The sequence below is a fragment of the Aulonocara sp. 'chitande type north' Nkhata Bay genome, linkage group LG3, assembly GCF_057382095.1.
Source record: "Aulonocara sp. 'chitande type north' Nkhata Bay isolate Kocher_YH1m ecotype deep benthic linkage group LG3, A_spYH_male_GT1.1, whole genome shotgun sequence".
Classification (NCBI taxonomy): domain Eukaryota; kingdom Metazoa; phylum Chordata; class Actinopteri; order Cichliformes; family Cichlidae; genus Aulonocara; species Aulonocara sp. 'chitande type north' Nkhata Bay.
In genome coordinates, this window is record NC_141346.1 from 28566537 (window position 1) to 28582709 (window position 16173).

The following is a 16173-nucleotide window of genomic DNA, read 5'->3' on the forward strand; positions in this document are numbered from 1 at the left end:
TTATATTGGTAAAAGAGAGGCTACAGCACCCTCCAGTGCTGAAAGACTCAAACCGTCTAAATACTAGATGAAGTCCACTTTCTTCAATTTCTTCTCTTGTGAAATTGTCAAAAGTAAGATTGTGTCATCAATAATAAATTAATACTAAATTAAATGTATTGATCAGTAAAATGACTATGTTAATTTCAATTCTCCACTTCAAGCCTTAAACATAAAAATCAGATTGAACCCCTAAATAACTTAAACTTAATGAACTTCTTCTATAGTTCAGTTTACATGGCTTGAATATTTCCTGAATTATACCTTAATTTTTTTTTATTCTTAAGTAATTATTTTTTTATAATTGAACTTTTTTCATATCAAAACGTACACATAAATTGATTTATTGTCAATATTATCTTTATATGTTGCTCATTTATTTATTCCTTTCTTATATTGCAGTTGAAGTACATGTATTATTTTTGTTAATAGTAATTTGACTGACATAAAAAAAAACAAAAAAAACAGAAGCTTTATATTTTAAAAAAAAATGGCACAGATAATTTTCCAAAAGTTGATTCTGTTCATCTGGACGTAGCGTTTTCAGTGGGAGAAACATTTCGTCACTCATCCAAGTGACTTCTTCAGTCTCAGCTAACTACAGGTCTTTTAAACAGTGTATTTGCATAATGACTGATAATAATGAAATGAAATAATAATGAAAACACTATGCTCAGATAATTGTTTTGGGCTGGAGATTTTGTGATTTTGTTTTGTTTATACCAATCTGTGTCTACACATGCATTTGAGAACTTATTTATCTTACACTTGATATGTCTGAGTCAGTTTTTTCTTGGGAAATGACAGAGCGATGAGGAACCTTCTTACAGTAAAATGATGTTTTAATTTAATGGGGAAAAATATCCTACCCTGCTCACATAATTTCCTTGGGGATTAATAAAGTAAAAAATCTTGCAAAACAAATATGAATCATACTAGATATCATTATGTATTACAGTGGGTGAGAGGTAGAACTCCCTACATGAGGTCACGGTGGGAATTACTACATGTTTGATGTGGCAGACTTTTGCCTCAAATGTCTTTTTAGCACAAAACTGGGATTTGTGTCTCCAAATATAACTGAACCAGGGACCTTTCACTTGCCAAGCAAATGTGTAAACTGCAACAGCTTAATAGTGCAGTAGAGCAGCTGAAAGTTGATTCTTAAGTTATTACTACTTTACTAAATATAGTATTATTTTCTTATAGTATCATTTTTCTTTAAAACTGGCAATTGTCCCCCCAAACACGTAGGAAAAACTCAGGTTGTATGAGTTGTACTTCTGTTTTGTGTGACTAGGTGGCAGAATTAGAACTTGCTGTACTTTTGTCAAAGAAAATCATGCATTATTAGAACTATAAGGTACAACAAAAGGCATTAACACACCCCAGAAGAGCTTCAGGCTTTTGAACTTAGCACTTGTAACCAGCTGGATGGCCCCTCTTCTCTTTAGTTCAGAGGTCATCCAAGTTTTCCAAAAGTAATTTCAAATTTCAATTTCTCTGACCTCAGAACAATTTTACATGAGTGATTATATCCATTATTATATCACTTTATTTTAAATATTTAAGTCTTCATAATTTTATGCTAAAGAACACTATTCTTAAATTCTTCCACCGTTGTAGACTTTCTTTTTTGTTGTGCTTTTTTGGGACCTCCTGGGTGAGTCATCAGTGCAGTCTTGGAGTAATTTTTGAAGGCTAGCTGCTTCTGGGAAAGTTCACCACTCTTCAAAGTTTTCTTCTTTTGTGGATAGTGACTCTCATTTAGTTTGGTGTGGAGTCCTAAAACTGTAAAAACTGCTTTGTAAACTTTTCCACACTTACATTTTCACATAGGTTTGTATAGCATTTTTTAAATCATGATTGAAATGAAGTAATGAGTTAAATGATTTAAAAAGTTTTGATTTCCTAATTTACTTTGCTTTAAGTGTGAAAAATATGCCAAAAAAAAAAGAGTAAGTGGCAAATACTTGTTCATAACTGTATATGTATTTGTGACAAAAATAAGTGGTCTTACCTGCTGTGGGGACCTCTTGTGAATAAGGGAGCGGCCAAAAGTGGGTTTGTTTTGTCATTTCTTAAATACAAGAGGGGAAAGACCTTGTAGGAATGAAAAATAGTACAGGGAGAGAAACAAGAATGTCTGTGTCAGGCAATGTAAAAATACACTGACATTATGTGGCCATCTGCTTAGCTAGTTATCAGTTTGTGTTTGATACAGAGTGACATATGGCTATTTACTGCCATCTGGTGTTAGTTATACAGAACTGCAAGTAAAGTCACTGTTGCGTTCTTGTTGTTGTTTTTCTGTTGACAAAAAACAGCTGTGGATATCTGTCTTTTTCATAGCCATTTTAGGATTTTTTTGTTACAGAAGGTCTCTCAAAGATTTAGACACCAAAGTGTCAAACTGACACTGACTGTCTCTTATTATTATTAACTGATTATTAACTGAACATACTTGAACTGATTGGCGCCATAGGCAAAAAACAGGGGGACCATCCAACCAGTGTTCAGCACCAACTATGCAGATATGAAAAATGAAAAATCCTCCAACGCTCACCCAACAATATTACATTTCCTATGATTTTTCATCTGATATATACTGCTTCATTTCCACGCATATAAAATGAATATTGTTGCACATTTAAAAAAAAAACAAAACCTGCAAGTAGAGGGTGGACTGGTGGAGCGTGGTGCATTACTTCAATGTGACTCTTATGGCAGAGTCACAGTTTTTTTTTGCATATCAATATATTATTAACTAAAAATACACCTGTGAGAAATATTAATAGGTCATGTGGTCGAAACCAGGGATTGGATTCTTCATGATATAGACATATTTACTTTGTGTTATTTTCATGGTTAAACACCCCTGCGAGAATCAAAACAAGAAAGCTCATATTTGAATAAAACACGAGAACAGCTGTGATGACCTAAACTGCATTCCTTGATTTGTATACACATGGATCGTTGTTTGTTTCAAAGTTATTTGAATTATGAAAATGTTATGAAAAAACGAATATCATTTGCATGGCTTCATTCTAGCTGCATGATTAGCTGGTGGTGATCATTCGCAAAGTCCTTCTAAGAGCACATTTCAGCCATCTGGAAGCAAATCTTTGTGGTTGAGTTAAATTTCTACTATGCGTGTATTTTCATAACATTGCAGCTTTTCTAATCTCTTAATACAAAGTGCCGTCATGGACACACCTTGGCTCGTGTAACTGACAACACTGAACAAACGTCATGCTAATTGTTATCTGGTCTTATGGGAAAAGGGGAAAAGAAAGAAAATATAAAGGCCAACGTATTTTAACCGTGTAAAAAGATTCAAAGAATGAACTTGAATTGCAGCATGCAAAACTCTCCTGTACTCCTCCTTTTACCTATTACAAAAACACTCATTTTTTTTAAAGAGGTGGACATTCGAATCAGACATTTACAAGAGTGGCTGACAATAGGAGGAAGATCAGACTACTGACAAAGTGAGTCTTCTTCTTCTTTTTCCTCTTTTAGCTGATCACTTTAGTCACCACAGAGCAGACTCCTCAATCACACCAACACTGCATCGCTTCACACTAGTTACAAGGGAAAAGATCTTTAAAGATAAAAAATAAAATAAACAATATTGTCACAACTAAACAATTATAGAATATTTGTCTGTTTTTACATCATTAGGTTTTCATTCAAGACATAATTACCCCTTGGATGCACAACCTACCAATACCTACACTCTTCCACGAGTGGGGTCAAAAATGACCCCAAATAGAAACAATGCATTTTGCTATAAACTTGGTTGTTATTCTTCAAAATCTTTAAAACGAAGAGTTGTTATATTTTCATATTTGAGGTATTCCTCATAAAACATGTTTGTGACATGAGGCCCTTTACATTTTTATTTATTTTTTTCATTAATTTTAAGAAATTGCAGTTTTTGTATCAGTTGTATCACTTTTGTATGCTTGCTCTGCATATACTGCAGAAGCTGGGCCTTCCAACTGAAAGGCACAAGTTGTTCATCCACTGTAACACAATCACTGAGGATGAATTTCTGCCTGCAGTTGACCAGGAACAGGTCCCATATGTAGCAGAAAGCTGCGATGTGGTTTGTTTTCAGTCGGTAGGCTCTGGTTCTCTTGTCATCAAAGTGCAAGAAACTGTGAATATCTTCAAATCTTTGAATTGACATAGTGGCCTTGAACAATGGGTTATGCAGAGGACTTGTACATCCCAGTTCTTCTCACTTCCTTCAAGAATGGTCAATCAAATGAAGGTCAGGAGCTTAAGTTTGTTTACATTTTTCCACTCTTTTCCAACGTCTTTGGCTACTCTTCGTGCCTCCATGTTTGTGCATGTCAGCACCTCTTCTATTATATTTTAAGACATGAACATCTTCCATGCATTTACTGGGGAGAAAGTACTAAACCCAGGTGCAAGCCCTGGCCGACTAATTCAGAATATTGTGGCTAGAGCAGTAAGAGGGGCTCATTCTGTTGGACTCAATATCCATTTCCTCTTCAGAGGACTCATCAGAGGACTCCTCTGTATCTGACTGGCCTTGTCCAGTGGGGGGGACAATAGTCTGGGTCCTCCATATCTGAGATGTGCGATTCTGAGTCAATGCCTCCGATGGGCTCTTCATCACATCCGTCCTGGATCATTTGTAGGGCCACAGGGATCCTAGCTGGCCTCATAGCAGCTATGTTACTTTAAATATAAAAAAAACTTCAGAAAGGGCAATGTTTGAAATGCACAGGAAACTATAAATAGGGCTGCAAATAAATGGTCGAGCAGGTGCGCATTTGCTGTCAAAATAAAGATAAGAAGTTGGAACGCTTGTTTGTGTACATTAGATGTTCTGGAGGAGGACAGATATTTGTTCAGAACTCTTAAAGATGTCGAAGAAGCAAGCTCGGTAAGCAGTTACTTTGGTGTTCCTCCACCGCAAAAGAAGCGCGTATTCTTGGAATTTCTGGGAATTTCCTTTTATTTTGACATTGAATGCACACCTGCAGACCACTTATGTGCAGCCCTGACTTTAAATCATGTATGTTACTGTGTAAAAATTCATTCCTGATCCTTTAGAAGTGTAAGTGGGACAGTCAGAGTTGCTTCAGAATGAAAGTTCAATAGAAGATTCCACAGGAACTGCTTGGGGTCATTTTTGACTCCACTTGTGGAAGAGTGGGGTAGTGATACAAAAACTGCATTTTTTTTTTTTAATTAATGAAAAAATAAATAAAAAAGCAAATGGCCTCATGTTACAAACATATTTTTTGAGGAATACCTGGAATATGAATATATTACAACTTTACATTTTAAAGATTTTGAAGAAACACAACCCCACGGGTCATGAAACCGCAATTTCAAAAAGACTTTGGATGCTGAGTACACTGTAAAAAAACCAAAAACCAAAAAACAAACATATTTTATTCACAAAAGAGCCAGAAACCATAAGAAAAGTTTAAAGTTGGGGCTTGGCAGTGCTGCTTCCGTAGGGCCCGGTCTGGATGGGCCTTGGCTCCCTTGCCTTGGTGGGTACCAGAAGACGGGGGTGCCTACTGGGGTCAGCGGGGGAGCTGGCCCTAGGGAGGGGCATCCTCCCCTCCCTTCTTTTCCTCACCATCCCCGGCTACCTCCCTCTTCCCGCTCCACCACATCCACCCACACAGGTAGGGCCTTGGGGTGCGGGTGTGTCACCACAGTGCAGGGGAGACATTCCCCCCCCTCTATCCCCTTCTGGCCACCTGTGCCTCAATTTTATCTCACAACTTAGACATCCACATTACTTACACTCTCATAACACACACATATATATAGGGCCTTGAGGGTGGGCACGTTAACGGCGTCCAGTGGACGGTCTGTGTACTTAAACCTACCTCTGGCGCTGGTGCCCACCTCTCAATTTTAAATCCATGTAGACATTGAGGGTTCTCGGGAGGGGCCGTGCTAACACCTGCTGCTCTCTGGCAGCAGCACCATGCTCTCCCTTGTTTTAAATGCACTTTAGAACAACACGCAGCAACACTACACATGAGCGGGAGGAGGGAGGTATGGGGTCTTCACACACCCCCGTTCTCTACTAGCCATCGGGGCGGGGGGGCTGGGAGGAGATGTTGGCTGTCCGATTGGCCTCCCTGCTGCTGCGGAGCCTGGGACGGTCTGCTTGCCTCCACCCCGGGGGGAAGGGTAACATCTCTTGGGTCTGGGTTCTGTTTCCCCCTCTGGGGGAGAGGGTACCTGGACCCGGGGTATAGAGTATGTTTGGGGAGTGTGATTGTGTGTACATGTCCATTTATGTCAATCCTTACGTTGGGTGAGTGCTGAGTGTTTTCATATGTGTGCATGAGGGTGGGAATGCATGTTTGTGTCTGTGTGTGCCTGTTTGTCTGTGTTTATATGTCAGGTTGGGTCTTACACTCCACCTCTCTGGGAACTCGCAGGCCCTCCAAGGCCTATCTCCCCTCACCACACTCCCTGCCGGTGACTGATGCCCTCAGGGGTCGGTGCATTGGTGGTTCTTGGTGTCCGGGGCTGGGCGCTCAGGTATGTACCAGCTCACTCCTGGTGGCTACTTGGCAGGGCCTGGCGCCTGTTGCTCGGTCAGGCCTCTTCCGGGATGCGGGGGGGGCCTTCGGGCCTCCGGCCTCTGGGCCTGCGGCTCGGTTCACTCTGGCACAGCTGGCTGCCGGCAGAGCCGGCGGCACGCCGGTGCAGCCCCCTCTAGCTTCTGCTCGGTGGCTACTGGGTGACGCCTCGTCTGGGGATCCTCAGCCCTTCCCATGAGGGTGGCACGGATGCCCCTCCGGTGGTCCTCCTTGGGGTCTCGCACTCTGGGGCCTCTGGATGTCTGGAGCCTGGAGCTCCTCCATACCTGCTTCACGCCCTGGGGGACGGGGCTATGGCTCGCTACATCCTCTTGCAGACCATTACATGGGGAAACCATTTGAATACAAGCACACTGATCCACACAGGTATGCACATGTGTGTTCACTGCTCGTAGACTTAAATTACACCTTTCTTGGCTGCTACTTCAAAGCACATTGTGCGCTGTCTGTCCTGCGTGCTGCACAACAACATTGAATATTTAGTATTTACTGCTGTTTACACTTAGCTAGATTAATGCGATGGTGTTGTGTTTAGTATGTTGCTTTGGGGGTTTTTTTTTCGCTTGTTTTCTATTCTTCTTCTCTCAACAGGTGATCCAGGAGATTTTTTTCCTCCCCCCCTTTCTCACTGTCCCTCTCCCCTTCTGTTTTTCTTTTCCTTCCTCTTTCTTTCTCCCTTTCCTATCCCTCACTCATGTCTGTCCCATCTGTAACAACTGAAAATAAAATAAATAATAAAAACAAAGGTTGATCAAATGGACCAATACGGCAATGCCACGATGATCCATTTGGCAAAATAAATCCATTGGGTATCCTTGTTGGTCTTCAGACAACAATTCTGACGGCTAAAGAACCAAATGGGTCAGGCAAAAAAAAAAGAAAGAAAAAAAGAAAAGTTTAAAGTGAGACAATTTGTATTCTCATGAAAAATATTAAAAGTTAAATGGTAGTGAAAATAATATAACGAGACCATCTTAGACAGGCATATTTTCACCAATCTGGAAAAAACTGCATATACAATTTGTTGAAGAATACTGTTTCTCAATGTGAAATTGCAAAGTCTTTAAGTATCTTGTGTGATGTACATAATATCATTAAAGAAACTGTGAAATTTTGAATTAATTGATCAAGGTCAAAAATCTATATTGGAAAATTAGGACAAGGCCATGTGTTCCTGCCATCAAATTCAAAATCAGCTTATTTTGTTTTTACAGTAGTACATTTTCTCAGTTTGACATTTGATATGATTTTATGTTGTATATGTGATTGTTATTTTATATTTTCTTCCAGATGTCAGTAATCTCATCCACCTTCAATGACTTTCTTTCCTTGATCAGCTATTCTCTCCCTTTGAAAATACAGTGTCTCATCTACAGACCAAGGTCCCTTATTTTCATCTCCTTCAGCATCACCATTATCCTCCTCCTCCTATGCACACTTATCCTCTAATATGTTCTGCAACAGTGGTGGAGAGGGCACTCTGTCTTCTCAGCATTAACAGCAAGTCAGTCAGACAGTTTCACATACCACATAGTCACTATGGAACTAATTTATAGTTTTGGATGTATCCTCATCTGTTTCGCTAACTACAACCAAGATTTAAATATACTGTTAGTGGGGGCCTTATGTATTTGTCCAACTGGTTTGGAGAGACTTCACATCTTGACCTATGTGAAGCGTTACTTGGCTGTTGGTCATCCCATCACGTGACTGAGAAATGAAAGAGGAATCAGAATGAGAAATATATCTAGTGACTGTGCTTGGCTGCTTTCTATGTTTGGGGCAGGTTTGTCAATGAAAGAAGACATCTTTTTCATTGTGTACTTCTGCCTCCATATAATATCAATAATAACTATATCTTTCTGCAGTCTTTGTGTACTCTGTATTTTGATCTGTCCTGACCCAGGGGAACAGGGACAGGGTTGACCAGTCAAAGCAGAGGGCATTCTACACTACTGTGGTCCTGCTGGTTGTTCTGGTATTGAGGTTTGCCAGGACTGTGATTTGGGGATGTGCTCAATAATTCAGAGGGAAATTATTGTCTGATTATGAAATGTTTTTTTCTAAGGGTACATTTTGCCAGCAGTCTGGTGTAACGTTTGCTTTTTCTACACAGAACAGGAAAATTAACATCTTGTTCAAACAAAACAGCAACAAAAAATAAAGTCAGTGAGGGTAAACGCTATTTAATCATTCAAGCTAAAGCTACAATGTTACAATTAGATTACAAGGTGAGGGTCAACTTAAACTATTGGTCCCTCATTTGTTATATATTTTATTTTGACACTGAGAGTGGAAAGGTATAAATGTTTTGATGTGTAAGATCTGTTTTTGTGTTGATATTTGCATTCTTAATTTAAATTATTGCAAATTATGCTGTTCAGTTATTTCCTTCTGGTAGGTATTATTTATTTTGCCTGTAATTATTTGGCATGCTATATAGCTTTCATAATATCGGTTTGATACAGACAGTACAACAAACTGTTCTATTTCAGGCTTCCGTCCACACTGAGATGGCATTTTTGTTCAAGAAAAATGGAGCTTTTTGAAAATGCTCTCCAAAGTGGATAAATTTGAAAATGCTGCTTTCACGTTGCAGTGTGGACTGCGAAAACAGAGGCTTTCGAAAATGATGACACATTTTAGTCATATGATGCAGTCATGTGACCATGTGACCAATTCAGCTAAGATGGCGGATGGAATTGTACAGCAGTTGTTTTGGTTTTTCCCATTTTTCAAAGCCCTATTAAAGATTAATATCAGTTTGTACATGCTCCAGATAGCTTTTCTTCAAGACGGAATGTTAATTTCAGCGTATTTGTTTTGGTATGTCTCCCAGTCTATATTCTTGCTTGCTTTTGCAACTTTGTACCCTTGTGTTAGTCACAGCAACATCTCCACCTCATTGGCAATCCATTTGAAAAACTTTGTGCTTTTCCTCAACATTTTGGCGTTTCAAAAAGCTTGAAAGTAAATAAACAGCAGATGGAAATGAGGCAGGTCAAATCGTCTTACGTTTCATGCATGTGCAATACAGGAATGAAAGCTGTTATTCTTGGTGGACAGCCAAAGAATATAAATTCAGATAAATTTTAAAGCATACTGTGCGAGCCATACATGGGGAGCAACCTATTCTACAGTTTTCACAATAGACATGCTGGCATTGTTAACACCCCCTGCAAACTAGCCTATTCAGCTATGTCCTCTGTGATAGACCTTGGTTTTTGGTCTATATCTTTTTAACATATTTGAGTTACTAAGTTACTAAGTCCTGATGTACTAAACAGGCATACTGGGCTTTCCAATGATATCTCATGTGTCTGGGTGGTCTCTTTTAATTCCAAAGAGGAAGGAAATCACAAAAATGCTCATGAGGAGATTCTTTTTTCCTTTGTTTCTCAGGCAGATGTATGGGCTCAAAGGCATCTTATGTGAATCTCTGACTGCTGCGGTGTCTTTGAGTGTGAGATGAAGGCACTTGATGGAAACTTTTTTTTTTTCGTCTGTTAATGGAAATATCCACTCAGATTTAGTATTTGAGAAATGTTCTATGCTTTGGTCATCAGAGAAAGTGAAAATTTCCCTACAGACATTAACTGTGTAAAAAGATTAAGTGGGAGAATTTGTTTGGAAACATGCAAAACTCCTTGGTAGTCCTCCATCTGTTACGCAAACACCCGCATTAATGTTTCCCATGAGATTCCTCATATTTGGATTAGCTTACAGCAGTCTCTCACAGTACAAGGCGATCAAACAACTGACCAGGTGAGTATACTTTAAAACCTCTATTACATATTTAAGCTGTTATTGTCCCTCATATACCATCATCTATTTTATTTTATTTCATCTATATCATCGTCTATTTGACTGTCAGGCTAAACAAAAGTCCACTTGAGTTCACAAATTATGAATTTACGTTGAAACACACTGACTACGTTTTAATATCATTATTTATCATTCACTCCTTGTAAAGTGCATCAGTGTATCATAAGCAAATTTAATAAATTGAATATATTTATGGAAAAAATACAGTTTGGTTAATAGATGAAGAACCACTCTTCTTGAATAGATGGATATGTAACTCATGTAGCAAAGGCATTTCATGTCTGTCTTTTTCTTTTTCAGACATGCCAGTGAATGATTCCTCTTTCAGCACCTCTATCCCTTTAAGCACACTGTGTCTCCTCTCCAGACCAAGCTCTTATATTTTCATCTCATATAGTATCACCAAAATTGTACTCCTCCTCCCTCTCTACATTGTCATTCTCTGCTATCGCCTCCAACAATGGTGGAAAAAGCGCTCCACCTCCTCAGCAACAACAGTGAGTCCCTCAGACAGCTTCATCTACCACATGGCAGCCATGGAGCTGATTGGTATTATTGGGTGTCTCATCTGCTGTTTTGGAATCTACAAGCAAGATTTAATAATATTACTAGTAGGAACATTTATTAATTATTTTCGCTGGTATGGACAGACTTTCTTTCACATCCTGGCATGTTTGGAGCGCTACCTAGCTGTTGTTTATCCCATCGTCTACTTGGACCTGAAAAATGAAAGAGGGATCAGAATGAGGAATACCACTATTGGCTGTGTCTGGGTGCTTTGTGTTGCTGGGGCAGGTTCAGTGATGAAAGAAAACATTTTCATCATTGTTCACCTCTGCTTAAATATATTGTCCATAATCCCCATCTCCTTCTGTAGTCTTTCTGTTCTCTGTGTTTTGACTCGTCCAGGCCCAGGAGAAAGGGGGACGGATAAGACTGACCAATCAAAGCGGAGAGCATTTTACACCATTTTGTACATACTGGGGATGCTGCTGTTGAAGTTTGCATCTAGTGTGCTTTGGACTGTAATCTATGGTTTTGGAGGGAGTAATTGTGTAATAATGACAAGCTTTGTCTGGTTACATTTTCTCTTTAGTATAGTGTTACATGTACTACTTTTGAAAAGACTGGGAAACTCTGTATTTTGCAAAAACAACATCCACTGAGAATAGCAGCTAGTTTTGCGTTGATAGGATCAATATAAACAAAGGTACAAAGAAATCACTGAAGCATGTTGTGCTTAGACTAGTAAGCAATTGCACAAAGTAATTAAAAATAAAGTAAAAATCTGATTTTTAGGTAGCAAATCAATGCCGCTATTAGCATTTGCTTTCTTGTAGTCTGTGTCCTGAGCACAAATTACAAAGGAAGAATAACTGAAGGCAGAAAAAGAAGAAGCTGTAGATAGGTGGTTATAAATCAAATTAGTATATTATATTTATAAATAAATATCCAACATAAGTTGTATCCATTTCACATGTTTCTTATTTTCTCAGCACATAAAAATTTTATCTTTGATGAAAGAAGTTTCATGTAAAAAGCACAGCACAGAAAACATATGAAACATATGCCTCCTCCTGTGTCTTATGTTTTACGGAGTCGTGGCTCAGTGAGAACATCCCAGACTGCGCGCTCAAACTGGAGGGCTTCCATCTGCTGCGCGCGGACCGGCAGACCGCTCTCTCCGGTAAGTCCAAAGGTGGAGGTCTCTGCTTCTACATCAATAGTGGCTGGTGCACAGATGTGACAGTGATTGCTCAGCACTGCTCTTCCTCTCTGGAATATCTTTTTATCCACTGCAAACCGTTTTATTCTCCGCGGGAGTTTGCTTCATTCATCCTGGCCGCTGTTTACATCCCGCCAGACGCAGATGCGCAGGCAGCTCAGTGCGCACTCGCGGAGCAGATTCTCCACACGGAGCGGACATTCCCGGACTCTCTCATTGCTCTTGGGGACTTTAACAAAGCCAATCTGAGCCATGAGCTTCCAAAATAGGACATTGCGGCGTGCAGCTCGGATCTCAGCTGACCCTTCTCACCCTGGACACAGTCTGTTTGACCTGCTCCCCTCAGGCAGGAGGCTCCGGTCCATCCGCACCAGAACCTCTCGCCATAAGAACAGTTTCTTCCCCTCTGCTGTTGGACACATGAACAATAACCATATGACTGTCCCCGCCACTAACACATGACCCTACGCTGTGTTCACTGTATCATTCCATGTTTGGCACTGATCACCACCTGCACTCATGTATATATCTTTCAACGTAGCACTCTTAATTCTTACTCTCATGTATATATCTCATGTATATCTCATGCACATATCTTTCCACGTAGCACTTTTAATTCTTATCCCTACTTTTATTTTTTCCATGTCTATTTAAGTGTTATTTATGACACCATGTTTGCACTGAAGCACCGCAGCAATTTCCTAATGTTGTAAACCTGCTCAACATTTGGCAATAAACCCCATTCTGATTCTGATTCTGATTCTGATTCTGATGTTTCAAAAAATAATGATTAAACATATAGTCATTTTTTTGCAATTAACGTGGTTTTTGATCAATTATTTTCACTTTAAAGCATAGTAAAGGTGTATCTTAACTCTTGTTTTCAAACTATAGAAAAATATAGAAAATATTTTGTTACAAATTTTTTTGTTTATACTTCCTTTCGGCTAACAGAACCAGGGTGAGTGAAGACCTCAAACCTCCCTACGCCTGCTCATATGTAGTGTTGCTATGTGCTGTTTTAAAGTGCATTTAAAACTCAGGAGAGCATGGTACTTGCTTCCTCTCAGAGAACAGCACGGCTCCTCCCGAAAACCCTTAGTGTCTAAATGCATTTAAAATTGAGGGTAGGGCACCAGCGCCAGAGGTGGGTTGGAGTACACCGACAATCCTCTGGATGCTGTAAAACGTGCCCACCCCCAAGGCCCTATATGTATGTGTTATGTGAAAGTGTGAGTAATGTGGATGTCTAGGTGGCAGAATAAAATTGAGGCACAGGCGGCCAGAAGGGGACAGAGGGGGACTGCCTCACCTGCACCCCAAGCCCTGCGTGTGTGGGTGGGTGTGGTAGAGCGGGAATAGGGAGGCAGCTGAAGATGGGGAGGGAAGAAAGAGAGGGGCAAGCGGCCCCTCCCTGGGGCCAGCTCCCCCGCTGACCCCCGCTGACCCCAGCTCCCCCGCTGACCCCAGTAGGCACCCCCACACTCTGGAACCCACCAGGGCCCAGGGGGCCCAGGCCCATCCGGACCGGGGCCCGCAGCAGCAGCACCGCCCAGCCCCACAGAGTCCGGGGCAGCCCACCTGACTCCACCCCAGAGAAAACTGCACCCACCCCATCATCCAATCATCTCCCAAACTACACAAGACAATAGACACCCAGGTTGGCTAGGAGGAGAAGTTGGCCGTCCGACTGGGGTCTGGAATGTGGGGCCTCCCTGCTGCTGTGGAGTTGGGGCGGTCTGCTTCTACCCACCCCAGGGAAAAGGGTAAAACCACCTGGGTCTGGGTGCAGTTTCCCCCTCCAGGGGCAAGGGTACCTAGACCCGGGGCTTAGAGTACGCTTGGGGAGTGTGATTGTGTGTACAGTCTCTCTCTATGTCTGTCTCTACGTTGGGTGAGTGTTGAGTAATTGCATATGAGAGCATGAGGGTGGGAATGGATGTTTGTATCTGTGTGTGCCTGTTTGTCTGTGTCCATATGTCAGGTCGGGTATCAGACGCCACCTCTCAGGGGACATCCCAGGTCCTCCAAGGTATGGAGGCCTATCTCCCCCACCACTTCCCTTGCCAGTGGCAGACGCCCTCAGACGCCCTCTGTGTCCAGGGATGGGCCTCCTTGGTGGCTGCTTATCGGGGCCTGGAGCCTGGGGCTCGCTTGGCTACTTCGGGGGTGGTGTGCCCTCAGCCTCTCGGCCTGGGGGTCGGTCACTCTGGCACAGCTGGCTGCCGGCGGAGCTCACGGGCACATCACTGCAACCCCCCTTCTCCCTTTTCTTTTCCTCATTCAAGTCTGTCCCATATCTAGCAAGTGAAAATAAAAAATAAATAAAATAAACAATATAAGGTGAATCAAATAGACCATTACGGCAAGGCTCACATTTAGACAATAATTCTGATGGCAAAAGAACCAAACAGGACAGGCAAAAAAAAAAAAAAAAAAATGGAAGGCCTTCAGCAACTTGACGAATGGCAACATGGATATCCTGTTCCCAGTGATTATGAATCTTTGCCGTTCATCCTCTAGGGGTCAGATTTCGGATGAGGACACGATCGCCAGGATATAACACAGAGCTTCTCACTTTCCCATCATAATGTTTTTTCACTTCTGTCTGTTGACTTCCTTGCATTCTCCCGCACTATGTCACATTCCTCTTGGATTTCTCGTGTCTATTTCTCTGTGCAGGTCCGGTGGTCTGTTTTCCATGTCTCAGAGGTGAGACCAAAAAGTAGATCAGTAAGTAACCTTGGGGACCTCCAAAAGTTGATTCTGTTCATCTGGACGTCGCTTTTTGTGGGAGAAACGCTTCGTCACTAATCCAAGTGACTTCTTCAGTCTCAGCTGACTGCAGGTTTCTACAATCTTATAAACAGTACATTTGCATAATGACTGAAACCAGCCCACTGAAGGAACAATGGGCTAGGAGGTCAGTTCCTTAATCTTAATTATGCAAAGTCTTATGACCATTGATCAACAACCACTGATCAAAGCCCACTGATCAATGGCCATGAGTACCATCCACAGAGAGTTGGGGAATTAAAAAACCAGTACGCATGTTGGAGAACTAAATATATGAGCCAAGAAAGATTCTTCTGCTAATTAATTATCTTAGTTTTTTCTGGGAAATTCTGTATGCTTTTGATATCAATTTTCTTCTTCACTGAATAATCACAATTAATGCAGTGATGCACTATTGTATTTAACCATGACTAAACACCCTATATGACTAAACAGAAATATCTGTTACACTATGTGTTTGTTGAACTATATCACTTGGAAATTCATGCTGATATGTTAGTCTTTAGAAAGCAAACCTCCTACCTTATATTCTCTACTAGAAACAAAATAAAACCTCTTTTTTAATTAAAACAAAAAAGCAAATCAGGTAACTCACACATTAGTTGTTTATATTTAAGTCATTTGAAATATTGTAGGCATGACAGATAAGAGGAATCACGTTTTCATGGTTTGTGTTTAGGTGAGAGGTAAGAAAATTTGATTTTAATACAGATTTACGTTCATGAAATGATTTGTGTTTCACTTGTGAAGTATAAGTTGTGTGTTAACATATCAAAGAAAAATCTCATTGTAATCTCTTATGGTTATAATAATCTCTGAGCCAAGGGGGGAAATGCTGACGCTCTGGTCAGCTTGGAAGTGGAGAGAACAATGAGAAAATTTTCCTACAGAAATGAACCATGAAAAAAAAACAAGACCAAATTAAGCATACATACATAATGCATCCGTCATAACATTCTCTGAACCCTTAAGGCTGTTAAAACAAGCACCATCTATTTCATCACAAGTTGATTTGGATTCTGTAAAAAACACAAAACTGTTGGAGGAATCTGGTTAGTGTACACTACCACATTAAGGAAGTGACTGCAAAATAACATAGTTGAACTGGCAAGAATTACATTTCTGGGAGAAGCAGTACATAGTAGTTATAGTATTAGAAGTAATAAGTCTAAT

General features: G+C 40.6%; 1 protein-coding gene and 1 pseudogene across 1 annotated transcript; both read left to right on the forward strand.

Moving 5' to 3' along the window:
- The first annotated feature begins 5555 nt into the window (after positions 1–5555).
- On the forward strand, positions 5556–8749 carry LOC147335034 (uncharacterized; annotated as a pseudogene).
- Positions 8750–10780: 2031 nt separating this feature from the next.
- LOC147335035 (uncharacterized) lies at positions 10781–11644 on the forward strand. The gene has a single exon (XM_086287433.1). The coding sequence runs from the start codon at positions 10781–10783 to the stop codon at positions 11642–11644; it is 864 nt and encodes a 287-aa protein (XP_086143559.1).
- The last annotated feature ends 4529 nt before the right edge of the window (positions 11645–16173 follow it).

Coding starts and splice junctions, on each gene's coding strand:
- LOC147335035 (XM_086287433.1), top strand. CDS start 10,781: ATGCCAGTGAATGATTCCTCTTTCAGCACCTCTATCCCTTTAAGCACA.